At 39.3% G+C, this 26852-nt stretch overlaps 1 protein-coding gene across 1 annotated transcript; it reads left to right on the forward strand.

The window, feature by feature from the left end:
- The first annotated feature begins 119 nt into the window (after positions 1 to 119).
- On the forward strand, positions 120 to 15489 carry ARV1 (ARV1 homolog, fatty acid homeostasis modulator). The gene is made up of 5 exons (XM_061471321.1): positions 120 to 289; positions 11182 to 11301; positions 12995 to 13148; positions 14366 to 14590; positions 15061 to 15489. The coding sequence occupies exons 1-5, from the start codon at positions 191 to 193 to the stop codon at positions 15165 to 15167; spliced, it is 705 nt and encodes a 234-aa protein (XP_061327305.1). The 5' UTR covers positions 120 to 190; the 3' UTR covers positions 15168 to 15489.
- The last annotated feature ends 11363 nt before the right edge of the window (positions 15490 to 26852 follow it).

The following is a 26852-nucleotide window of genomic DNA, read 5'->3' on the forward strand; positions in this document are numbered from 1 at the left end:
AGGTAGGCGGGCACCGCAGCGCTACCCCCTGGGACATGGAGTCCCACACCGGCGAGGCCTGGCCGCCGGCGGCAGCAGAAAACCACAGTTCCCAGAATGCCCGGCGGTGTGGAACCGGCCCGGCTCCGCCCCAAACGCGGAAGTGAGGCGATTTGAAGCGCTGACAGGCCGGGGCGTGCACTCGCCCACCATGGCGGCCCTTGGCGCCTACCGCTGCATCGAATGCAGCAGGGAGGCGGCGGAGCTGTACAGGGACTACCAGCGTGGGGTGCTGCGCATCTCCATCTGCGTGAGTCGGGGTGGCCGGGCAGTGGGCAAAGGCGATTGGAGGGTAGAGGAGGGGGACAAGTGGGAGGCTTCGATGTCAGCCGCAGCAGGCGGTGGCACGTGGTGCTGTGGGGCCCTGCCTCGGTCCTGGGCCTAGGGCCGGCTCAGAGGCCGGCGGATGGCGGTGTTCCCTACATCCATGTTTTCTGTTTGTTGAGCTTCCCAAAATAGTTTCCCTTCAGTTCCTCCAGGGCACCAGTGCAATAGCACTGCCCAGTGGCCTGGGCACTCGCATGCTGGGCACCACGGTGGTGTTGTCATTGTGCTCTGTGTCTTTAACCCACTGACTGCGGACCTGAGCCCGGCTTCATGGTTAGACAGCTGCAGCACAGCTAGGAAACAGCTGAACTTAAGCATTGAGGTTTGACTGATGCCTAAAGAGGCCTTCGAGAGAGCTGGAGAGGGACTTTTTACAAGGCTAAGGGGGACAAGTACAGGACAAGGGGGGATGGCTTTAAGCTGATAGAAGGTACATTTAGATTAGCTATTAGGAAGTTCTTCATTATAGGGTGTGTCATGGTTTAAAACCAGTCAAGCAGCTTGTTCACTTGCTCCCCCCTTTCTTGCCCTCCCCCTACTCCCAGAGGGATGGAGAGGAGAACTGAAAAGAATGCAACTCCCACGGGCTGAGATAAGAACAGTTTAGTAACTAAGGTATAACACAAATCACTACTGCTACCACCAATAATAACAATGATAAAGGAAATAACAAGGGAAGAGAATACAACACCTCACCACCAGCCAACCAATAACTCACCCCCCCAACCCAACCAAGCACCGACCGATACCTCGTCCAACCCCGCAGTCCTCTCCCCTTCCAGGTAACTGCCCCCAGTTTGTATAGTGGGCATGATGTGCTGTGGTATGGAATGCCTCTTTGGCTAGTTTGGGTCAGGTGTCCTGTCTCTGCTTCCTCCCGGCTTCCCCTTCTCCCTGGGACAGCATGAGGCTCACAAAGTCCTTGGCCAGACCAAAACATCAGTGTTATCAGCTCTGTTCCCAGGCCGAAAGTCAAAACACAGCACTGCACCAAGAAGGAGAAAAAATGACTGCTACTGCTGAACCCAGGGCAGGTGCTAAGACATTGGAACAGGTTGCCCAGAGAAGTCATGGCTGCCCCATACCTGGAAGTGTTCGAGGCAAGGTTAGATGGGGCTTTGAGCAACCTTGTTTAGTGGAAAGTGTTGGAAGGGGGGCTGGAGCTGGATGATCTTTAAGGTCCCTTCCAACCCTAACCATTCTTTGATTCTATGACTGATGATTATTCAACATACACGTGTAGAGCTCTGTACTCCTGACCACCTATGGTGGCTGTACTTCCCATAATGGTTCCAGCACTTTTTATGCTGTTCACTGCCTTTTCTTCTTACTCTGCCTCTTACAGAGTTCAATATTTTCCAGAATGATTTCAAGATATTAAAATAACTCTTCTCTTTTAGTGTCTGCTACATTTTCTTGGAGATCTTGCAGCCACAGAAAAGGAACAACCAACAAACCAACATTTGCTATTTTAAGCAATGCTTTCAACTATTTCTACATTATTGTTTTAATTTTTTATAGGGTTTATGGTTCTTGTCTCCAGTGGTTAGTTTTGACTTAACACCCTCTATTTCAGTGTAGGAAAGAAAGAATTTTGAAATAGAGGGATCTGCAAATACATCTTGTCTAAGCCTTTTATCTGTGATTGTGTTTCACAACATCCTCTCTGCTTCTTATAAAATTTGCAAAGTGCTGTGCTTGAACCAATTGTTGAGTTATTTGTGTTTTGTAAGGAATTAGTTGTGTATCATTCAACTTCCTTTTGGGTGGTTTCCCCCAGTTTTGTAGCCCTTGGCATTTTGAGAATGCTGGTGGGTTTATTTACTAATCCTGAAGCTATAAAGATAATGGATGACAAGAAAGCTTTGTATGAAACCTGTGATGAATTCCTTTACAACTTTATAACTTTGAGTTATTCAGACATTTCCTGGATCAAAAATAGAGATCAAGGGCAGCCAGATCACAGAGGTCTGTGACCAATTTGTATTTGGGGAAATAATGGTTAGCTCAAGCTGAAAGACGTATGTGTTAGATCTCAGCTTCTGTTATCAACAAAAGGCTGTGAAAACAAGATGTGTACAAATTACTGATGAGAGTAGAAAGAGCTGATTCACATCCTTCTCTTTTTCCCAGCCCAGCAGGCAGTTAAAATGGCTTGTTGCTGTAGAGCATAAACCAACTAAAAATATATACAAAAATCTCTGCAGATGTTTCAAAAGCTGGGGAGATCAGCGGTTTTCTTAGGTAGAAGACAAAGTAACAGATACTGGTTTCTGCAGGCTTCAGACATGCACGCTGCAAGGAGAAATTGATTGTTAGTTGTTTTTTTGTGTTAGTATAATGCATCATGTTTAGCAGTGAATATAAATTACATCAGATCGTTGGTAGTCAGATCATGCAGTCAAAATGTGTCATTGGTACATCATGAAAATGTGAATAGTTTCTATAGAGTTCATGTGGAGCTTGAAACTTGCCTTTGAAATCAAGGACAAGTTGGATACAAAAGGACAAGTATAAAGCTTATGCCTGCAGCGTATCACATAAGATTTAGCACATTGTGTAAACCCAAGTCATCAATTACTCTTATTAATTTGGCCATGATAATCTCTGGGACAAACTGGGAGCAAGTAGATGGCACTTGTTTGTCTTATTGTTTAACCATTGGCAGACCAAAAAGCCTGGACTTCCGGAGCTGTGGTATCCTGTGTAGAATCAGACTTGGGTCCCAGTTACTCTGTTCATCATAAGCATCAAACTCTTACAAAAAAGAGTAAAAGAAAGAGCAAATAGTCACATGCTTCTAGCAAATTGGAATTCTGTCCACCTTTCTTCATGCAGGTCCAGATCCGTACCATTTTTCACTTGCTCCTACCAGTCTGTTTCCTCTGTCTATGTTGGGGGTTGTTATGGTTCAATTTCAGTCTCAGACCTAGTTGCTGTTACCTGGTGCATGCCTATGCTGGTTTTGGCCCGGACAGAGTTAATTTTCTTCATAGTCACTGGTATGGGGCTATGCTTTAGATTTGTGCTGGAAACAGTGTTGATAATTAATGGATGTTTTAGTTACTTCTGAGCAGTGCTTACACAGAGTCAAGGCCTATTCTTCTCATACCTCCCCAGCAGTGTGGAGGCTTGGAGTGCACAAGAAGTTGGGAGGGGACAGAGCTGGGGCATCTGACCCCAACTGACCCAAAGAATATCCCACACCATATGGTGTCATGCTCAACACATAAAGCTGGGGGAAGAAGAAGGAAGTGGAGACGTTCAGAGTGATGATGTTTGTCTTTCCAGGTAACCGTTACGCATGATGGAGCCCCGCTGTCTTGGTAATGGCTGAATGTCTGCCAATGGGAAGCAGCAAATTAATTCCTTGTTTAGCTTTGGTTTTGTGCATGGCTTTTGCTTTACCTATCAAACTTTTACTTCAATCCATGAGTTTTCTCACCTTTAGTGTAACAATTCTCTCCCCCATCCTGCTGGGGGGAGGGAGGGAGTGAGGGAGCAGCTGTATGGTGCTTACTTGCCGGCTGGGGTTAAACCATGACAGTGTCATCCTCTCTAAGCCTTTCTCTCCATTTCTGGACACTCAGGAAGTGCTGAGAGTAGGGTTGGTCCACACAAGGAACAAGCATTGAAAGCACGTTAGTAAGAAACACATGGTTTATAAAGTGGAGATGAGAATGTTAGAAGATTGCCAAGGTCAAAAGATTCCTTCAGTTGAACTGATCTGAATTCAATTTTATCTGTGTAGTGCAGGAAAGCATTGCTGTTGTCTCCTGCTACCAAGACCTTATGGTTTCTCACAGGGCAATTCTTGTTTTACTTTTTCCTTTTAATCTGGAAGGACTGCACTAACCCTCTGCAGGCATTCTACTCCATGCAGGGAGTGTTGTATTCTGGCCAGAGACATGAATAACTGTCGCACCAGTGATAACAAAAAAATAGTTGAGTACAGAATGTCATTTGATACCCTTCTCAAACTTTCATGAGCAGTATGAGTTTGTCGGTGTTAGGAACCACCCTAACCTGATGGTAGGGATAGCTTAGAAGTCTTCTCCACTTCAGGAACTATAAAGATCCCACTTGCCAGTGTGAAACTTTATTTATATCAGGTATTTATAAAACTTAAGAGTGTAGGGCTCTAAAAGCTTACGAAAAGGTGGAGTATATAAGGAAAATTGGAGGTCTGAGGTAAGATTGGAAGGTCTGATCACCCACCCTGAGAACAGCTTTCATCTGTCTTTGTGGAATTAGAGCATTGAGTACTGCTACTCCATTATAGCTTAAGAGAGAAAAAGTGGAAAGAATATGGAAAGATTGTATAATGATACTCAGCCAGTGGACATAATCTAGATAACTTTTTTTTGTTGTTAAAAAGCTTTGGGATACTTGTGTTTCCCATTTTTAAGTAATACATTAAAATACACATTAAGAGAAAAAAAAAAAAACAACAACTGATGTGTTCCATATGACATGTAACATAAAGGGCCCCCAAAAAACCGGGAACAAGCAGAATATTGCCAAGATCATCACTGTTTTATACTGACCTACAGACTTCTTCCAGTCCTAATTTAAAGTTATCTGTATCTGAGATGCAGATTCTCAGGATGTTCCTGTCATTCAACACCTTCTGGAACATGATCTTGAGGTTGAAGAAGCCAAGTTCTCCTGACAGCATCTTCTGTCTAGTCCTACATTTATTTGTAGGATGTTTAACCTGATCTGAGTGTAATTTCCAGGTGGAAGCGTTGAATGTCTAAGTGAAATAACATGATTTGTATTGTGTTTTTAATCTGTTGAAGAGAATAATTCATTTTTTTCCAGAGGCAAATATTTAAAGATTCCATTAGGGAACATCTGTTTCCAGCCCACAATGTTAGAGTACAATTTTGGAAATTCAGCGTAATATTCATGGTGCTGCTTCAGTTCAGTTCCTGCTGCATCTTTATTGCTCTTAAGACAACTAAAAGTTTATTTGAGCTCCATATTGTAATTCTAATGCAGGCAAGCATTAAAGACCTCACAAGCATAAATTTGCAATGGATACTGAAGAAACTAAAGGCACCTTCTTCTGTCAAGCATTAAGTCCATGGAGTACCATGAAACTTGGGACAGAAAGATCATGTCTTTTGTTAAGAGCTGTGCAGTGTGGCTAACTGCCACAAATCCTTCAAGTTCTGTAACATCTTTTTTTAATCTGTTTTCTTTAATCAAGGGCAGTTTCAGCAGAAGCATAGCCCAGACATCTGGTATTACACATTCCTTTGCTTTTAGTGAACATACCTTTTTCTGATCCTGCATACATTTTGCTGTGGAAGTGCTGTTACAAGAGACAGGTGGAATATTGCTCTTTAAAAAGAACTTAAAGGTACTTAAAAATGGATAATAAAATTCTGAAGAAGCTCACCTCCTCAGGGATACCTTTTCAATGTGCATTTTCTTCAGTGATAATGGGTGGTGGTGGGGTGTTTGGCGTGCAGTGCACAGGAATGTTAGAGTTGCCTCCAATGAAGGTGACTGCTGGTGTTCACTTTGCAACTCATGGATCTTCTTCTAGTCCTGTGCTGTGAATGTGCTGATGTTTTCCCTATTCCAAACCAGAAGTGATGGTGAAAGCAAGCCTAGATGGCTCTTTATAAAGGAGAACTTAAGGATATTTTGAGGTCCTTAAAACTTAAATGATCTGTAAATAGTACAGCAGATCTTCACAGAATATATTATGAACCAACCATTAATAATAGTAACAAAAACCACTGTTCAGATAACACTGCACCATTGTGGTATTAATACTATAGGGGGAAAAAAAGATCACGTTTGGCTAACCTGGAATAAATTCTGCAGTCGCAGTGCAATGCATATAAAAAGAAATAGAAGGCAAAACATGCAATTTTTAAAAATTTGGTTTTAAACTACATGTATGTTATGTGTAAAAGATGTTAATTGTACCAGACCCTAACAAAGGGAAAGAAATTATTCATTGTAATATGTAGAGCTCAGTCAGGATCCCCCTTGTGTTTTGTAATAAGAAAGCCAAATTGCCTGAGCAGTGCATGCTTCATTTAGCTTTTCCGCAATTGAAAAATAATTGAAAAACTCTTTTATTGCAGTAAGGCAGAGACTGTGAATGCTTTGAATGCAAAGCATTTGTGTGGTCAGGTAAAGAATCTGTCAAGAGTACAAAGATCATTCTGGGAAATAATGAATGGGTTTTTTCTTATTTACATAACTCGCTACTGGAAAACATCACATAAGAAATTGATAAAACTGGTTTTAATTTCAGTTTTCTAAAATGGAATTCATCTGAAACTGGGCTGGTTTGTTTTTCAGCTGCTTATGATACTTAGCCACATCCATAATAAAGAACTCATTCCTGAAAGCAGCAGAGCTAATTACATTTTATTGTCTAAGGGTGCAACTGGGATTAAGGGCACTCTCACAGGATGATGGGTCCATGTTAGCTTCCTCTGTGAATTTATGTAAATGGACCTATGTTCATATTGAAGCTCCGTAAATGTTGTTAACATTTGCTGTATATGTAGTCTGGCAAAATAACGTAGCTTAATTTTGACAAATGCCAAATCAACATTCCAAAATGAATACTAAAATGAAAATGTTTCACTGGTGTTTCTAATGTCCAGAGATTCCCAAATGTATTCCTGGTGTGGTTTTCATGGTATTATTAGTTCAGGGTGAAGTTCGGTTATTCAATGGGTATTTTTCTTTTCAGTCATGTCCTATGACTTCCTCTTCAAGAACTTTTTTCCCTTCGACCACCCCCATCCCAAAATACCTTTACTTAAAAATTCAGTTATGTCTTAATGTTGGAGAGAGGACTTTGAAAGTCATATTCATATATTTAGGAACTTTGCCCTTCAGTGACAGTAGGTATGTCCTCAAATATTTGTACACTCTAGTATTTGGCATATGTTTGTGAACTGTGTTTGCAGTTGAGTATCCTTGGTGAACAGAGATATATCTTTTGAGTAGTGTTTTATAAAAGGCTTATAAACATGAAGTCAGAAATAACATTTCGGTGCTTCTTTTGTCTTATTTAATACAACTGAAATGTTAAAACATATGTTACTTTCCTTAAGTGTTTTGGATTGCTTTGATCAGAAAGGATCTGATAGCACACTATGAAGACTGTGGTTGTACTGTTTCTGGAAGATTTCTTTTTCCTTTGAAGCTGCATTTGCTCATGAGAACGGAAGGTGGTTTTGGTTTTGTTTGTTTCTTTTAACAACAGACAAGCATAGTCAAATATTCCTAAATATTTGATTAATCAAACAATTCTAATTCAAAACTAATATTCATTTAAATTAATTAGAATATTGAATACATTCAGCACCCTTTTTAGGGGAGCACAGCATCTACTGGACTTCTGTGTCAGTATGCATTATTCATAATTTTCCTTAAATTTGCCAATTTAGAAGAAGATACGTAAATAGAATTTATGGTGTCAAGCTTGACCTTTCTCTTCTGCAGCATAATCTGAAAGTATCTTTTAATCAAAGTAATGTGTGTTTTTTTCAAAGTCATTTCCTGGTTTTGATATCAGTTACATAGTTAAAGAAGAAATTAAAAACTGGTAAAATAACAGAGAAATCCAGTTATTTCTTTAGATCATTTTAGACCTGGTTATGATAAGTGAGGCATTTCTTTGAGAAAACACAAAGAATCAAAAAGCTAGATTTTGATTAAAATATGTGTGTCTCTCATGCTGACCTGGACATTGAATACAGCCACGCAGAACTGCAGTTGGGAATGAGATGTGAGCATGAAGTATTGTAGTTCATTCTAAAGTGCCTGACTAAAATCTTAAAACTAAACATGCAAGCAGTTTTCTATATCTGAGCTGCTTATACTGATCTCTTCTAAAAGTGTTAGTAATTATCAATGTCCATAAAGTTCCATTACTTTAATTAGATAAAGCTACCTGGTTAAACCTATGTGTGCATTAACTCTTCCTTGCACTGATTTTGCTGAACTCAGGCTCTAGTCACAAGTTTTCTTCCAAGGCATTTAGGCATTTAAGGTTAATGTCAAATGTTTTAGTAGTACAGCTAGGAAAAAAATAAAAGCCAGGTATGGAGGAAGATTCATCCTAGAGGGTCTGCTAATTCTGTAATGTTCTCATGCTATAGCATCGTCTTCATTTTGTCTGATTATTCTATGGCAGCACACACGAGTCTTTGCAGTAAGGTGGTCTGTGGGTCTCACAGGTCCCTGAATGAACTCACACTGGCTAGGTCTCAGCCTGGATAAGCACAGAAGACTTTTCCTTCATAGAGTTGAGACTCAAATAGAAATAAAGTATATTAAGAATAGAGCTCTCATCTAGGTGTAGAAGACAGATAGATGTGAATATGTGTGTGTGTGTGTGTGTGTGTGTGTGTGTGTGAAGAGTCCTTGAAGATGGCTGCTGTTTTGTGATAACAAAACCCAGCAGGTTTTCTTTTCCTGTTGAAGTAACATAAGAGAAATAGGATTCTTAAGTGTTTGGTGGTGGTACGCTGAAATACTGAATTAAATGTCATTCTCATATCTGTGGAGCAGAAGACACATTCTTATGGATAACACCACTATTTGGGTATTTGCTTATAGCAGTCTTCTGACATATCTGCAGCGGAATTTCTCTATCACTGGTTTTGCCTGGAGAGTTGGCCTGATAAATTTTAAATGTCTAAAATTCATGTCAGCTGTCAGTGAAAATCTTCAGTACCTCTTAACTGCAAGGTTTTTGATTGGTGTTTGGTTCACACCCTCCACTTGAAAAGACCATTCTTTCCTTTTCTCAGAAAGATTTTTGACCCTGGTCAAAAAATGTTCTGTTGTAGGAAAATTTGAGAGCATAATAAATCCTGGGGTATGTAGGATATCCTCCATCTAACTTTTATGACACCTACTGTATTCAAGGGTAATCTTCTTTTGTATGTTCTTCTCTAATGCTTGTGTGAATGAGCCTATAAAATAAAAGAGATTTCCTGTGCTACATCAACCCAGAGATTTGACATATGTAAATTACCACCAGATATAAGGATATCTGGTCACGATTTCCCTGTAGAAATAAATGAAGCAAGGCACTGCCTTTAATTATAGTTGCAATTTCTTTTTGATTCTATTAACTCCTTTAGCTGTGGTCTTCTGTTAATTATGTCCTTTCTTCCATCTCAGTATAATTTTAGACCTATCAAACTGTTGGTTAATTGAGTCAGTTTTTGAATTTGTTACTTCTAAATTATGTACTGTCATACACAGTGTTTTCTTGTCTAATCCAAATGACTTTGTTAGGCTTTTTTCTTGAGCTGGACCAAGAAATATGGGTTAGTGATAGCAACATTCCTTAGACACTGTTAAACTTACACATATGTTTGGATGTTGTTCTTGGTATGTATGATGGACTTTTGAGTCAATTTGATAATGAAATTTTGCAACCTCAAATTCTCCAATAATAATTCTGGTAAATAGCAAGGCAAACTTAACTTTGAACATAAGGAATCTCTATAAAATCTGAAAAAAACCTTTTTGTTCTTTCCTGAGAGTTTGTCTGTAGGTATGCGTTCTCTAATGCTGCATTTTTGACTGCTGCACCATTTCGGAAAGCTCTGTACGTGGATTTCTATTCTGGCAATGCACAGCCATGCGCTCATTAAAATGGAAATAGAGTTTCTGTGACTGTTGTACTCTGAGGATGGCAGCTAATGTGAAGGCCCAGGGGAGAGGGATTAGCTGAGGACAGGTTGGAGGAGAAACTGACCTGCAGGCGAGCATCCTGTGAATGCATTTGTTTGAGCTGAAGTGCTTACTGTGATCAAGTGCTGCTGCACCTTAGCTCTCTGCTAGAAGTTATTTCCCCCTGAGGTCTGCTAGGTGAGCCTTTTGTAGGACTGTTATTTAACCATCCTGTTCACAGTTAGTGTTATAGTCTTCTGTTAGCCCTTCACATTTAACTCAAGTCAAGAAATGTTCAGCCATGAAGATAAATCAATAAATCTGAAGGGAATTGACAAGCAGTTCTCAGTGGTCTGAGTGAAATAACCCGTCTAGTAAGCACAGTGGGAAACAGCAGATGTATTGGACAAGTAATGATCTAATGTTTTATCACTGTTCAGTAGCAACTTCTGACTCTTTGGCTGTATCTGTGTTGTAAAAACTACATTATCAATGTCCTGAATATATTGGTGTTTGTTCAATAATGAAAAATTAGTTGAAATATCTGGACAATTTACCACTATGGAAGAACAATGCAACAGTAAAAAAACAATTATTGTCTTCTTGTAAGGAAGAAAAAGGTAGGATAGGAGGATAAAGCATCTCTGAAAAGAAGGAAGTGATAGAAGAAACCAATGTTGTGGGTTTTTTTTCCAAAAATACCAAAACCCTCACCAAGATACCCAGTAGGTAAGCCATGATCAGTTAACCTTTAACAAGATACCAGTGCGTTTCTTGCATCTTGGGAGGTAGTTTGGGGTTTTTTGCATCTGTAGGGCACAAAATGATGACTAAATACATTCTTGCAGAATTTATTATCTGTATTAATCTGAAGCCTGTAAAAATCAATAATGTATCTTTGCTTTATAAGGGAAGTCTGTGTCAATTGTAGTGTTGATAGTGGGGAAGAAATTATTCTGAATGGATTAAAAACTAATTTAAAGTGAAGATTGCATTAAGGAAAGACTAATAAGAATTGAATAGCTATTTGGATTTATGTAGTTTTGCTAAGATTGGGGGAACCAGTTTCCTCCAACTGGAGGAACCAATTTCATAAACCCTTGCCTTTTTTTTTCCTAATTCTTGTTATTTTGTGACTTTCAGAAATCGTGCCAGAAACCAGTGGACAAATACATTGAGTATGATCCTGTTATCATCTTGATTAATGCTGTTTTATGTAAAGCACAAGCATACAGACACATTCTTTTCAATACGAAGATAAATGTAAGTTGCTATGCCCCCACCCTGTGACTTTTTTTGTTAAAGATGTATTTACATTTGGCAAGTTGATTGTAATAGCTGTAAAATTTTAGATTCTGTTATGTTCTTGCCCTTCCACTGGTTCCAGCAAGCTGAACCAGTTATATCATGAATAGAACACATGAAATCTCAAACTCTAGTTGGTGAAAGTTGCTGTCTCCACAGTTGTGATGCTGCAATACCAGCAAATACAGCAGTCTATTTACATGTAAAGGGAAGAGAAGGAACTGTATGGAACTGCTCCTGCAGTTTCCTACACAGTCTAATTTGCCTGTCATGTTAATTGATGTTACAAGGATGATGTGCTAAATTGCATTGGAAGGGAAAGATCTAATTTCAAATTAATTTCCAAACTAAATTTCTGTTGGAAACAATTCTTGCTGAAATGAGCTATAGTAGCATAACATACCATATTACTAATACTATGTTACTTTAACCTACTGTACCAATTCCTTATCATATAACCATGCCCTTGAAACTATAGCAAAAGATAGAGGCTTTCACATGAAGTGTTGATGCAGAGTTACATAGTTAGTTGTGCTGGTCAGGCTGGAGTGTAGAAGTATAGCTTTTCTGACAGAATCGTGTGTATTTTTCCCTTAAGGATTAATTTCCCTGGAGAGGGAAGCTTGTCTAGAGCAAACTATCCAAGAATAAGTGTATGCTGTGTTCACACTGATACCTCTTGTCCAGTCCAGTGTTTAACAATGTAGATAAATATTCTCACTTCGTCTTTCAGGCATAAATCTGACAAAGATTTTTACTTAAGCAGTGCTTTTGGAGACTGGTCATAATGTTTTCTGTGAGGCTTCTGAAAGACCTGTTACATCTGTGGAAATTTCAGCTATTCAAATAAATTGAGTTGAATTGAGTTATGCCTAATTGGCATAACTAGTCTGTAATGGAAAAAGTAGAATCTACACACAGAAATTACACTGGTTTATTTAAATCTGCATAAAACCAGAATTAACTGCACATAGACTTATAGGCTTGTTTGATATGGAAACATGGTAACTATGAGCCCTCATGATAATATTTTTACAGTCACTTCAGAGGATATTTTTAAGTTTTGCTTGGTTATATTGCTCCATATATTTTTGGTCCCTCACCCTTAACGGAACTAAGAAATGTTTTTAGTATAACTACACTACTAGTTTTTTCCTAAGGAGATTGTTCCAGGGAAAAAAAGAAACAAGGCTATTTAAGTCAGTTCACTGAATGAAGTAGTGTCTTTAACCTTTAATTTTTGGTAGTGTGATTCTACTAATACTGATAATTTTGATACTATAATTCTACGAGTATAATTCTACAGAACAACTTCAGTTTTATATTCCTAACTGAAACAGCCTTCACAATTTTAAAAAGAGTATAAAGCAAGCTTTAGAAATGCCATTCGTGCCTTCTTCTATATGGAACTGCTCATGCAGTTTTCTACACCCTCTAATTTGCCTATCATGTGAACTGATGTTAAAAGGGTGATGTGCTGAACTAGTGGTTCAACAGAAGTAATTTGCTATTATTTCTAAACAAAGATAATAAAGCTACAGAGCTTGTTTGTGTAGAGGTGTTGAAACATATTTTAAATACCAGTTTCATACTGATGCTTTAGTTTGTACTGATTTAATACTGATGTTTTTATTATTCTTTCCTTTACCAGATTCATGGGAAGCTCTGCGTATTTTGTTTGCTCTGTGAAGCTTATCTCAGGTGGTTGCAACTACAGGATTCAAGCCAAAATACAGATCCTGATGACTTAATCAGATATGCCAAGGAATGGGATTTTTATAGAATGTTTGGTATAGCTTCTTTAGGTAAGGTCAATTATTAGTTCATGTCACTATCTACTCCTAAAGCATTGAATAACTTCATGAGTTTTTCAACAAGCTTGTATTGCAAAAAATTAACACAGAATGGATGTTATATCCAACCCAGTATGGTTAAACCATTATACACATACTCTCTAATTTGTCTCCATTTAATGCAGATGCATGTTTTGATCCTGATTACAGTTCAGACAGGTACAATCGGCATTAGGTATTAAAACACTGAAAAGTGGCAATCTTAAGAAATCTTTGTCTCAATCCATTTACATAGTTTGAAGACCAGTGTAACGCTCAGCTTAATTCCATATTTCATGGTGAATCCAAGGTTTATTCATTAAGGGGATACAACAATAGGATGATCCTTACAGAAGTAAATAATTGGGAAAAGCTGTATCTATTGTTTGGGGGTTTTTAAATGAATACACAAAATACAGAGTAGAATAAATACTTCTATGCTTTAAGACTCCATTGAAGGCAGGGAACAGGTGTTCTTTTATTTTGGTTAATACTTTATTTTAATACTTTTTCTGTTAATAGTTTTTAAATCAAGGTCACAGACTAAAATCTGTATTACCCTTAGACATTCAGAGTTTAACTTGTCGTGTGTCATCTCATGTTGCTCTAAGTAGGTTTTCATAACACATCAGTAAAAATTTTGGAACTCATTTCTCAGTAGTAATTCATCTACTACAGTTGTCATGAGAGTTGCTTTGACATCTGCATTAATTCTAGTGTTACACAGGGACACAGTGGTAAAAAAAGTCTAATAGCTCAGTAATATTTTCACCTTAGTCTTCTTATGCTGGATGGAAAGAGTTCATTGCTGGTGACCTTTTCAAAGATGACAAGTACTGATTATGTTTTATAGGCTAAGAGACAGTTGAAAAAGACCCCTCTCCTTTTGTTAAAAATGAAAAATAATTGTAAACTTCCTGGGTAGTATGGTGTCAGGAATTGAGTATGACAGTCCTGTTATGAATGTCATGAATTATTCTGAATGTCATTATGCAAAATCAGTTTAAATAAGTAATACTCCCATATTAAAGTGAACACAGGAGATGGAAGACGTTCATATTTGCGTATGTCTTTTAAATAGCAGTGGCTAAGTTGCATTTGGGACACATTGTTTCACTGAAATTCATCTAAGAAAGGACTTGATTTTGGTGCTTCATTCTCTCTTTCCAACTCCTCTTATTTCCTCTTAGAACAAACTTCATTTTTGGTTGGCATTTTTATTTCCTTATGGTGGATGAGACCTGAGATGCTGAAAACGAAGTCTGATTTCATTTTACTTCTCAAAGCACTGCTGCTGTCCAGCTATGGAAAGCTTTTGCTAATTCCAGCTGTTATTTGGGAACATGACTACACACCTTTGTGCCTTGCATTTATAAAAGTGTTTGTCTTGATATCAAACTCTCAGGCAATTAGAGGTATGTTTTTGCTTTTTTATTACTACATTATTTGTATAGAATGTGAGAATTTGCAGCTGTTACAGAAATTCTTGTTATATTTTTAATCAGTATCAGAAATGTGACTGAAATAGTTCTAGCTTAAAACTGCTTTGTAGACTTTAATTGAAAGGGAATGAAACAGAATACTATATTAAAATAATAAAAATCACCTCATCTCACCATCATCTCTTTGTATATGCTGTATTATATCCATCAGATCCATCAGTCAGAATTTGAAACAACTCATCATGGATCATTGAAACATAAAATAGAATTTGTTGTGTGTTTGGAAAATGAAAATTTCATGTTATTTTTATGCATTGCTTAGGAATGCAGACTTTTAATGTATTTGTGTGATTTCTTATACATACAAATTAATGTGAAATCTCACATGTTTACATGATCGTCTTCAATGGTAAGTTATATATTTGTTCTGGTTTCTTTTGCAGTTACATTGAACTTGAACCGAATTCTCCCTTGGTTAGCTATCTTCTTTGGATTAATTCTTGAAAATGGTGTTGTCTGCTTGGTCCAGAAATTGAGGTGGGATGTTTGAAACATCAGCCCAGATCTGAAGAATTACCAACAACACGATAATCATTTTCTAAGAATGATCTCTGCCAGCAGGCTTCAAAGACGCTTTTCATCATTATAAAGAAGGTGACAGATAACAAAAACTTGTGTTAGTGGTAAGTGTAGACAGTTTTAGGATGAGTCAAACTGAGAAACCTCAGAAGTTCGGCTATATAATGTGGTGAGCCGTAAAACTTCATAGAATCACAGAATGGTTAGCGTTGGAAAGGACCTTAAGATCATCCAGTTCCAATGCCTCTGCCATGGGTGTGGACGCCTCACCCTCGACCATGTCACCCAAGCCTCTGTCCAACCTGTCCTTGAACACTGCCATGGATGGGACATTTACGACTTCTCTGGGCAACCCATTCCAGTGCCTCACCACCCTAACAGGAAAGAATTTCCTCCTTATATCCAATCTAAACTTCCCCTGTTGAAGTTTAAACCCGTTATCCCTTGTCTTATCACTACAGTCCCTAATGAAGAGTCCCTCTCCGTTATCCTTATAGGCCCCCTTCAAATACTGGAAGGCTGCTATGAGGTCTCCACGCAGCCTTCTCTTCTCCAGGCTGACCAGCCCCAACTTTCTCAACCCATCTTCATCCAGGAGGTGCTCCAGCCCCCTGATCATCCTTGTGGCCTTCCTCTGGACTTGCTCCAAAAGCTCCATGTTGAGAATATCAGAACTGCACACAGTACTCCAAGTGAGGTCTCACGATGGCAGAGTAGAGGGGCAGGATCACCTCCTTGGACCTCATGGTCACGCTCCTTTTGATGCAGCCCAGGATATGGTTGGCTTTCTGGGCTGTGAGCACACACTGCCAGCTCATGTTGAGTTTCTCATCAACCAACACCCCCAAGTCCTTCTTCACAGGGCTGCTCTGAATCACTTCTCCAGTCAGCCTGTGGCTTTGCATGGGATTGCCCCAATGCAGCTTGGTGTCATCAGCAAACTTGCTGAGGGTGTACTCAATCCCATTGTCCATGTCGCCGATAAGCCTTAGCTTGTTTATTTTCTCATTAAAACATATGCATACATCACTGTCCTACCAGCTTTATGAATCTGGCCTCATAGCTGTGGCTGTAACAAAAAAGGTACACTAAAAAAAATGAGCACTGCTACCAATCACTACATTTTGGCAGAAAGAGGAGGATGAATTGTTCCCTTAAGAGGAAGGAAGAGAGTCAGTGAGAAAAATGTAAAAGCCCAAACTTGTATTTCCACAGAAACAGATCTTTCAAAGAGAGAAGTAAATGTGTGCAAACAGGTCATTAGAGAAAAGGCAAGTATTGCAGAGTAAAGCTACAGTGGGAAAACTACATTGCATTCTCTGGCATGTTTATATAATAATCCAAAATAATAAAATAACTAGTTCTAGAGTAATCTGTAGGAACTATAGTTTTAACTGGCTTGAAATTTTATGTGATCTCATAAATGCTTCTACTATGTTCATGAAGCTGAAAAGAGTGAAAGGACTCTGATCCCTGGCGTTCATAGTTGTTTGGGATATTACATCTAGTATCAAGCCACATCACCTGCACCCAACCCTCATGTGGCAGCAGTTTTAGTGGAGGCAAAAAATGAAGTATGAGGCTGCTCAGCAATAGAGTAGTACTTGTTAAACAAACAAACTAGCCACCTAATTCAGGTGTTTAGGCCTGAATTAGTGAAGAAACACTTACTGAAGTTCTGCACCTTTTTACCCAGCAGCCAAAGAAAGGGCACAAACCTTTCGTGCACACCGGTTTCCCTTATGTACCATCCAGTGTTTAATTTTCCTGCTTCATTTCTGGTAGTCTGTACTGTCTATAGGTAGTACCTCATTCTTCATTTTCCTCAGATGCAGTCTCTACCTCTGTTTTGCAAAATGCATCAAATAATGTTTTGCAACATCTTCAAGTTAATTCCTAACAGGTTTAAAGTCTGGATTTTGAGCACAGAAGGCATTAGGCATGTGTATGTGATGCAACTGCCCATGCCATAGTAAGTTACTTGGTCAGAAAAGCAAACGGTTGCTAATACTGTTTTAATAGGTCAGAGGATGACACCACTCCTGTGCCATTTGTGTTACACTTCACACCTTTCTGATCATGTAGAGAAGTTTAAAAAAAACCCCAACAAACTGCAAACCCTTTACACCCATGAGACGGTTGAACACTGCAATTGCTCCAGCAAGCACATAGTTTTGAAGGCTTATGATGGATCCACCTTGCTACTGGTGTGAATCAGTGGCCAGAGAATTCAGCATCGATGTGTAGTTGACTCACTGGCTGAGCAGCAGCTTTGGCAACATGGTACCTAGACCATGCTTTCCTTTACACAAGGTGATACTCCTCCCCAAAAAGCTTTTCTAAAAATGGCATGTTGCCAAAGGTGCTCTGAGTAGTGCGCATCTTCCTCCCACAGCGTCAGCACACAGCGTTGCAAAAGAGGCTGCAGGTGGAGAAGATGCAAAGGGAAAGAGCAGTAGATCTTTCAGAAGAGCTTCAGGAATGCTGGTATGGCCTACTTTCATTTTCCTCCTTCACCTTCTGTCTTGAGTTTAAGAGGGAAGCCCATGCTGGAGCAGGCTCCTGGCAGGACCTGTTGCCCTGTGGAAAGAGGAGCCCATGCTGGAGCAGGTTTGCTGGCAGGCCTGTGAGCCTGTGGCAGACGCATGCTGGAGCAGTTTGTTCCTGAAGAACTGCACCCTATGAAAGGGACCCACACTGGAGTTTCTGAAGAACTGCAGCCTATGGAGAAGTTTGTGGAGAACTGTCTCCCATGGGAAGGACTACACACTGGAGCAGGAGAAGGGTGTGAGGAGTTCTCCCCTGAGGAGGAAACAGCAGCAGAGACGTGTGATGAATTGAACACAACCCCCATTCCCATCCCCCTGTGCTGCTGGGTGGGGAAGGAGGTAGAGAACCCAGGAGTACAGTCAAGCCTAGATAGACGGGAAGGGTGGGAGGGAAGTGTTTTAAGATTTGGTTTTATTTCTCATTATTCTACACTGACTTGATTGGTAATAAATTGATTTCCTTGATTCAAGTCTGTTTTGCCCATGACAGTAGCTGGTGAGTGTCTATCCCTTTCCTTATCTCAACTCACAAGTGTTTTGTTCTGTTTTCTCTCCCCTGTCCAGCTGAGGAGGGGAATCATAGAGCATGTGGGAACATGGCATCCAGCCAGGATCAACCCCACCACAACTTTGTACGTCCCTCTTCAGAAAATACACATCCTTTCTATTGCCAATTCTGTTTTTTTGATGATTTACCAACAGTGCCTTAGTTTGTTCCTTTTAGGTTAGATTCTTTTTTCTTACTAATATGTCATGGTTATACACAAAACACTATTTTTCCCTGAATTTTTCCCTTGTCTGCTCTGGCACTGGTTTCAGTCTAAAGGCTGAGTGGAGCACATTAAGTATGACTAATGCAAGGGAAAGATTTTGCATTACATGTAAGTATTACCTAGTCAGCAGCAAAATTATAAATGCAATATATATAAATTTGTTTGGAGATAGCTTTCTTAAAGTTTATTTTGAATTTAAAAGAAATTATTTCAGGACATTTTGTGAGTTTTATGCAGAAGACCTGTAATGGACATGAATACATTCCGAGAGATGAAGTGCTTATCTGTTGTGTCACATATGCCAGTAACACATTAGTTATGCACTCTGTAATGCTATCAGGCGCTACCACTGTCCTTATGCAATTTTGAGGATGGAGGAGAAAATTAATAGCTAGAGAGCTGTGAAATGAAAACTGGTGGTATACAGGTTTTCAGTCTTCAGAGGCATCATTTTCTGGTGATGTAGGACATTCTGCCTTGTGTGGTTTTAGGGCTACTTATTTACCAGAACTAACATGACAAATACATTAAAATGTGATAAATCTTGGGGGAACTCAAGAATGCCTCTGTGTGGGGGGGAAGGTTTGTGTGCATTTTTGATGCCTTTGGAAAAGTGTTCCATATGGTGCTTTGGAGAGAACCGAGACTATTTTAAGGTACTGCCTTTTTAAAACAGTCATCTTTCTCTCGCTTTTATTTCTTTTTGTATTTCCAGCTCCTCCTCTTTCATAAACTCTTTGTAATGACATAGTCATCTGTGATGGAAGATATATGACAAATAGCCTGCCCCATATATATATATATATATGTTCAGTTGCTTCATTAAGGAGATTATTTACTTGGGTTAAAAATATAACAGCCTGCAAATGAACCCATGTAAACTCTTGAGATTTGCTTGGAATCAAAGGGGGTATCATGACCTATAGGAGATTCGTGAGCCTATGGGGCAAATTCCAGACTTCTGTCGGATTAAATGCATGGAAGATGTTATTCAGACTTGGGTTGAGTAGCAGTTTAGCATTTGCACAGTGGGAGCTGGGAGTTTTAAGTGGGTCCATAGGGAAGATCCCAAATACATAGAAATTACACAAAATTGGATAATTAGAGTATAAGATAGGAGTGAGCGTAAAAGAGAATATAGGTGTCGGGCAGACTTCCACAGAGTTAAGAGTTGAGAAGACTGAAAACTAAGGGAATAGAGAAAATATGTAAGTCATGAGTATGAGTGAATGAATGTTCTATTCCTAAGTCCTACTCCTAAGTTTTCAAAGGATGAGCATGAAGAAGTACACAATTCTGTAACTGTCTAAGTGATAACATTAAATGGCAAAGGATGTCTTCCAAACAGTAAAGTCTATGGGTTTCCCTAGAAGAGTTGCTGATAAACTCATTACTTCAATGTTTTGCACCTCATCCTTGAAAATACACTTTTATAAGCAACTGCAGAGATAAGTCGGTGTGAATAGGCAGAGCTGTGCAACAGTAGAGCTTCAAGCTGCATTCTGCAGTAGTGTGCGTTGCATTGGGTTTTGTTGATGGAGCCAAGGGCTGCCACCCTTGTGACCTTGTGCACGTACAGACAAGCAAGTCCTTTCTTCCATGACAAGTTGCATCTCGGGCATATAAACCACCGTTTGTTAGCCCAGTCTTCTCTGAACTGACAGTAAAATAGGACATCTGCACTGGAAAACCATTAGCAGCTGATTTCTCATAAAACAAGAAAGCTGTTGTTTTTCAGGAGCTCACGTGCTTTTGCACTCCATCAGCTCTCCCCCAGCTGGGTAGTGGTAAGCACCACAGTGCCATCTGGAGATGGAAAAGGAAGCACTGTTTCCGAAACTGGAAGGAACATAAAAGCACTGTAAATACGTATTCTTTGATTAATTTCTGTTTTGCAAAATTCAAGCTTTTAAAACCCAACACTCATTTTCAGTTTGGAAAACCGCTAGAGTGAAGTTAGTGATGAAAACCAGGTCACAATACTTGTTGTGGAGACTTGGTATCAGGATCAATTCAATATATGCACCATGAAGGCTATGAAATGCAAATTATTTTAGCATGGCATCACTTTGTTTAAGGCAAACAATCCTGTAAACTGGGGTTATTCTGAGCAGCCTCACTGAACTCAGAGAAAATTCATATGGGAAAAGATAGAGTGAATGCATTCCTCTGCTGCTAAAACTCAATAGGAATTTTGTTGCTGAATTACTTTGAAACCCAGGTTGGTGCAGTTAAAACTTGCACGAAGGTGCATAACAAGATTCCTGTTTTCTCTCCTGCTTCTTATAATGCTGTTCTGACCTTCTTAATCTTTCCAATAATGCTTACTATATTGCTGAGGTGGCTAGAAAGAAGATCTGAACATGAGCAGCTTTGTAAAATCTTTTTCCTAAACATGACCTGCTGTCCTGAATTTGTAAAGCTCTTTTGAGCCCTCTGTAGATAAATGGCAGGTCTGCAAATCAGTTAGGAAATATTGCCAATATTGTTTCAATTTCTGTTCATTAGGATGATAAATACTGTTTGGGTTTGTTTGGTTTGTTGTTTTTTGCCTGCATAAGAATGTGGTTTAAATTCCTTTATATATATATAAAACATAAGTGTGAACTCATAGTACAAGTGCTGACTGCTGCAGAAATAAATCCAGATGACGCCCATAATATCTTATAATCTCTAACTGTAATTCTGAGTACACTTTAGGCAAAAGAACTGTTGTTCACAAGCTGCACAGAAGTGCCTGCCATAGCTGTCTGAGCAGAGGAGTGGAAACCTCATTAAGACCTGAAGCCTAATCCTGGCTATAATACAAGACTGCTGCTGCAACCTTGAGCAAGTCATACATGTGGCTCCATAAAATGATTGTATCTTCATCATAACAGGATTTGGGGGAGGACTAATTTGTTCATGTCTGCTTAAAAAGATGAACATTTGAGTCCTCTCACCTACAGATTTTTGGGAGTCAGTGAACACCACACATGGCAAATACTGAAACAGACATGCCAGGAGCCAGAAAATGTGAATATGAAGGTAATGTGTTTGAAGTCTTCGTTATGTTGGGAAGCTTTAATTCTGACCCTTGCTGGAATACAGTTCTATAACATACATATCTGAAGAATTTTAGGGATGTATACAGCAAATCATGAATCCCAAGTTACTGCAGCTGCTGTGTGCCCAAATAAATCTGAGATTAGTTTAAAAACTCATAGGGGAGGGAGCTGGGACATTAACTGATCTTACTTTCAGATGTCTGAAAGGAAAATTAACATATCTTATTTGGCAGTTTGAGGCTTTGAGGTAGAAAGCCCAGGCAGGTCTTCCATAAAAATCATCTTAAAAAAAAATAATTACAAGCCATTGGTATCTTTCCAGTAAATGAATCCAGTAACATTGCACAAATTTACACAAGAAAACAAAATCTCATCAACACCCTTCTACTCTCCTTGCATACTCTTTTCAGAACTGCTAATTCACTCTCTAAGCATCTCTGGGCGTTACCTTTACAGTGATTCCCTGCCATGCATGCTGTAGCCCATCGGTGATGTCGTACATACATAATTTCTAAACTTTGATCCCTTCTTTCGTGTCTCACTTCACTTCCAGTATGCAGCTTTGGTTCTAACCTTCAAAGCCACTGATGTATCATGTCTTGGTGACAGCAGAGATAGCATCTCTTTCTCTCAGTAGGACTACAGCATTCTTTTGATCACCAGAAATCAAAAGCCAACAGAAGTGTAATGATAACTGGGAAGAAAACATTCTTCATCAAGAGCATCCACTGAATAATGAAGTGCCACATGACAGCGCCAGAAAAAATGGCTTGGACATTGCAGAATAGGGAGCAAAACCAAATGTATTGCTTTTGGCATTCTCTTCATCAATTTTTTTAACAACACAAATCTCTTTCCCTATGAGGATCTTTCTCTACTTAGTAGTGTGGAAATGGCAGGTGGGTTGCACAGGAAGGAAAACACAATCCAGCTCTTACTCATTCCATCCTGGGAGAGAGCAAAATGAAAATAGAACAGTGCTGATTAGTGAATCAGCAAGGGTGGACAGATTATTCAAAACCTTTCCTTTGGAAAAGCAAATTCACGGCTGTGGATGAGCACAGTGGTAGGTATTTGGCTTTTTATATAACCACATGACAAGACTTGGTTTGTATTAAAACTCACATCTTTTCAAACTTTATTTTACACTTCTTTCATTTTAAGTGGATTTTTCCCTAAAATCTTTCCTGCTCGATTGTGCAATTTATTTAAATGGGTGGTGGTGGGAGGTGTATATATGGAGAGCAAAGGAAGGTCAATCCTATTCTTACAGCATTTTTGGCCTTACCTGTGCGTGAAATTATGTACCTTCTGACCATATAAAGGTCCTACGCTGAAAGAAAAAGACACCCAGGAGAAAGACGCCTTATCCCCACAATAGTTTGACTATTGTGCAAAAGGACAAGATTATATCAGTTTAAAAAACCAAAAGTTGTGTCTCTGATAAAACAGCATCAGAAACACGTACAGATCATGTCTCCCTGCCCTCATTGTTACTCATCTGCTTTCATTTAAAAAAGCCACCAGCATGGTTATGGTAATCTGATTCAGCTGCAGAAGTGTTTTGACAGAACATTGAGAGAGGTGTTTTTAATCCTCTACAATATGTCCTGATAGAGGATGACAAAACAGGAAGCCCTCGCGTGCACATCCTTCCCTCACTATAAACGGCAGGGTGGAAGGTGCCATCTGTAATTTCATGCTGTTACACCGAAAAGCACTGGCTCTTCTAAGGTCCTCGCAGCAGCTGCTCCTGAAGGCTCAGCTCTTTATCCCAAGCTGGCAGCTGCCTCTGCCACCGCCCATGGGAACAGCTTTGTTTTCACAGGATCGGATGGGGTTAGAAGCGAATGCAGAGGTCATCTGGTCCTTCCTCCAGCTGTCAGGCTGGATGGGCGCTCTTGACAGATGTTCTCATTGGCAGGCAGAGATCTGGCGCAGAGAGACACCTTTCCTAAATTAAATTAAATCTTCCTAAACACCTTTCCTAAATTAGGAGACCTGTCAGCTCTTATTGCATGCGGTGGAAGTTTGATGCCCACTTATTTTTCAACTATGACCATTTATTCAAGCAATACAATTTTGTGAAAATACAAGATTTTACTTGGGAAATCCATTGTGAAGACAGTGGCCTGATCTTTTACTAAGTTTGTGTCCTCCACTTTTATCCTCCAGGTTGCATGCATTCAATTCTCTGCTACCCCCTGCAACAGGCTTGTAAAGCCAGCAACATGAAAATCCATTTGACAGATTCCTTGGCTGTAGGACTGCAAAACATTTAAGACTTTTACATAAATAAGGCAGCCTATACCTCTTCAGATCTACTACGGGCTTCTTATAAGGATTTACGCACTTGGTTATCCAGAATTAAGTTGAAACAAAAATAAGATCACTGCCTACAAATGAAATCATTTAATTCAGAGAATGAGAGAATGGGCACAGTGAATCGAGATCTCTGTTCCTGGAGAATAAACACATCTGTACAAAATCCCTTCTAATTTGCAAAAGAAATTGTAGTGTAAATTTCCATATTCAGCACACTTTTAAAGCAGACACTTACAAATTAATGTCTGCAGTAACAGTGAGATGTGTTTGGCTTCTTTAATACTGATTGACGTATTCTGTCCATACACACCTGCATTTGAAAGCATAGAAAAGAGGTTTATTCTGTGTGAGAAGTGACATTCAAAGCCTAGAACAGTAATACATTCGCAACAGAAACAGAAAGGACTTTTTGAATGACTGGCTAGTGATAAGTAGAAGAAAGTCCTATTGTTTCACCACATAAAGCACTGGAGACAAAACAAATCTATTTACATATGAAAACTCGGACCTCAAGCAAATCCTACAGAAAAGGACACCAGACAGGATAGAAGAAATGCATAAAACAGAATTCCTTCTTCCCCACAGAGATTAACACAAATTTCTACCTCTCTATCATTAAATTTCAGCCCTTTATGCAAGCACAAAGACTGTGCAATGCCAGTCCCTAAATACACTAGAGCTTTGTTCACAAATGTATTTCCTCTTCCGAAAACACACACAAATAGAGGTATAAATTATATACTGAATAGATGCTATGTATGCCATTTCTCTACAGGTTATACTGTATGCTGCAAAATATTTAAGGAAATGCTTCTGCAATTTGAGCAATGTGACTGCTCAGAAAGAGCAAAGGTAATCCAAAGATACAAGCCAAGATTGTGTACAGTTAGTACAACAGTAAACAGACGAAAAAGGAGTGTCGAGACTCTTACAGAGAATATAGACATGCTGTGTTCATACAGGATAAAAACCAAGTGGCAAGAGGACTTTGATATTCTAGTGCAATAAGAAATTAATTTTCACTGTGATTTATTATTTTTCTGTCATCTGATTCTGATAAAAGATCCTTCCCCTATACCAGACTACTATTTTAATATTTCAGCACTTTACCCTTTTGTGTAATGTAGCATATAAAAAATCATTTTATGCCATGACATGAACAGGCTGTGATGGTATTTAGTAGTAATGGAACAAGTTAGAAACGTGGTCCTGTTTACACTTGTACTTACCTGTTTGGAACTTTGCATCACTACTTGATAATTCGTCTCTGCATGACCTGCTTGAACTTAACATCATCTTAAGCAACCATAATGAAATTGTAGGTTGTAAGGGCTTTCAATACAAGTAATTAGTGCTACAGGTTGTTGTTAAATTTCAGATGCAGTCGAACTAAAGACATTGTAAAAGATTGAGTTGAGAAGAAAAATAAAGAAATGCACTGTCTCTGTGGCCCAGGTGCTTTTATAACTGAAGTAAGGACCTTACTGAATAATTTACAAAAAGGCAACATAGAAGGTTCTGCTGTTTGGTGAGTCAGAAGAGTTTAAACAAGTAGGGCTCAGACAGGCAACTTCATTGTTTGTGATAGTGCCTGGTATCCTGAGCCAAAACGAGCTCTCAAACTTACTGGTGTATCTAGCCAGATAATCACAGGGATGTTTCTGACCCATGGAAGAAATGCTTGTGATTTCTGAAAGAGAGCGGTAAAAACTATGAGGAAGATTGAACTTCTAACATGAATTTAAGGCAGTGGTTTGACACAGGATTGAACTCTCTATGCACGAACAATTCTAAACAGTCTGCTCCAATCACATTTTTTTTTTTTATTCCAACAAATCCATGATTTTATGGGATTTCTCCTCTCATTTTAAATTGAGGAATTCTCAAAGATTACATTCTCTTGAAGATGCTTTCTTAATAATGTCTTAGCATGAATGTATTTAAACCCCATGACAACAGTTCAGCAAAGAGCTGAAACAGTCCCAAGCCTGTGTATTTTGATCACAAATGGATTTGTCTCTGTAGAATGCATACCAACCTTATCTGAAAAATGTAAATTCTACTGCTAAAAGCACATTCCTCTGAAATCAGATGTAGGCTTCATTACTCAGGGCTGGTTGTTTCCAACATTCATGTAATGAATTTTCCTGAATACAAAGGCTGAAAGGGAGCCAGAAAAGTAAACAGACTTCTGCAGTGAATATTCATCCCCTCCCAAATTCCATCATTTAAAAGCAAATGGCCAAACTCACTGATAGTCATCTGGAGTGAAGACCCCCTTGCTAGCCCTACCGCTTTCTTACAAAGTGCAACTGCCCTGCAAGCTGCGGGCACCAGTCCAGCACACAGGGAGCATCACCTACTGTTTAATCCATCACATCTACCCTGGAGCACATCAGGATTCTGCAGGGCCACCTCTGGGCCTCCAGACAACCTCGGCTCAGGAGAGTTTGTCACAGTGCACAGAACACATCCACACAGACCCTGAGGTGCCTGGGCAGAAGCTCATCCTCACAGCAGACCCTGAATGTTTGCAAAGCTAGTTGTGGAGCTGGGAGTTGACTGACAGGGTCAAAGAACAGCCAGTTAGAAAGCTTTATCATGTAGCTTAGGGAGCTTTGAAACTTCCAGAAAATATTAAGATCAAGACGATTTTGCAAAGTAAGACAGAACTTTTAACTAGTTTGCTAAGAAAACAAAGAGTTATTTCCTTAGGTCATACAGCATTGTCTAGTTAAATTTAGTAGCTTCAAATAAACCAAAGATAACAATGGATCAAAATATGTACTTCTGAGGAGTTGTTTTCTGAGGAAATGCATCTAATATATGAAAAGGAATATGAACCTCAAACCACTGTGGTAACGTATCCTCTACAGGCAGGCATCATGAAAACAGGAGTGGATTCTTTCGAAGTGGCTGAAGGACACAAAGCTGCACACTGGAGAAGACAAGACCCGTTGAT

This window comes from Pezoporus flaviventris, unplaced genomic scaffold (assembly GCF_033815535.1).
Source record: "Pezoporus flaviventris isolate CSIRO_AGI_PZ_B2104156 unplaced genomic scaffold, CSIRO_AGI_Pfla_v1 ptg000066l, whole genome shotgun sequence".
Classification (NCBI taxonomy): Eukaryota; Metazoa; Chordata; class Aves; order Psittaciformes; family Psittacidae; genus Pezoporus; species Pezoporus flaviventris.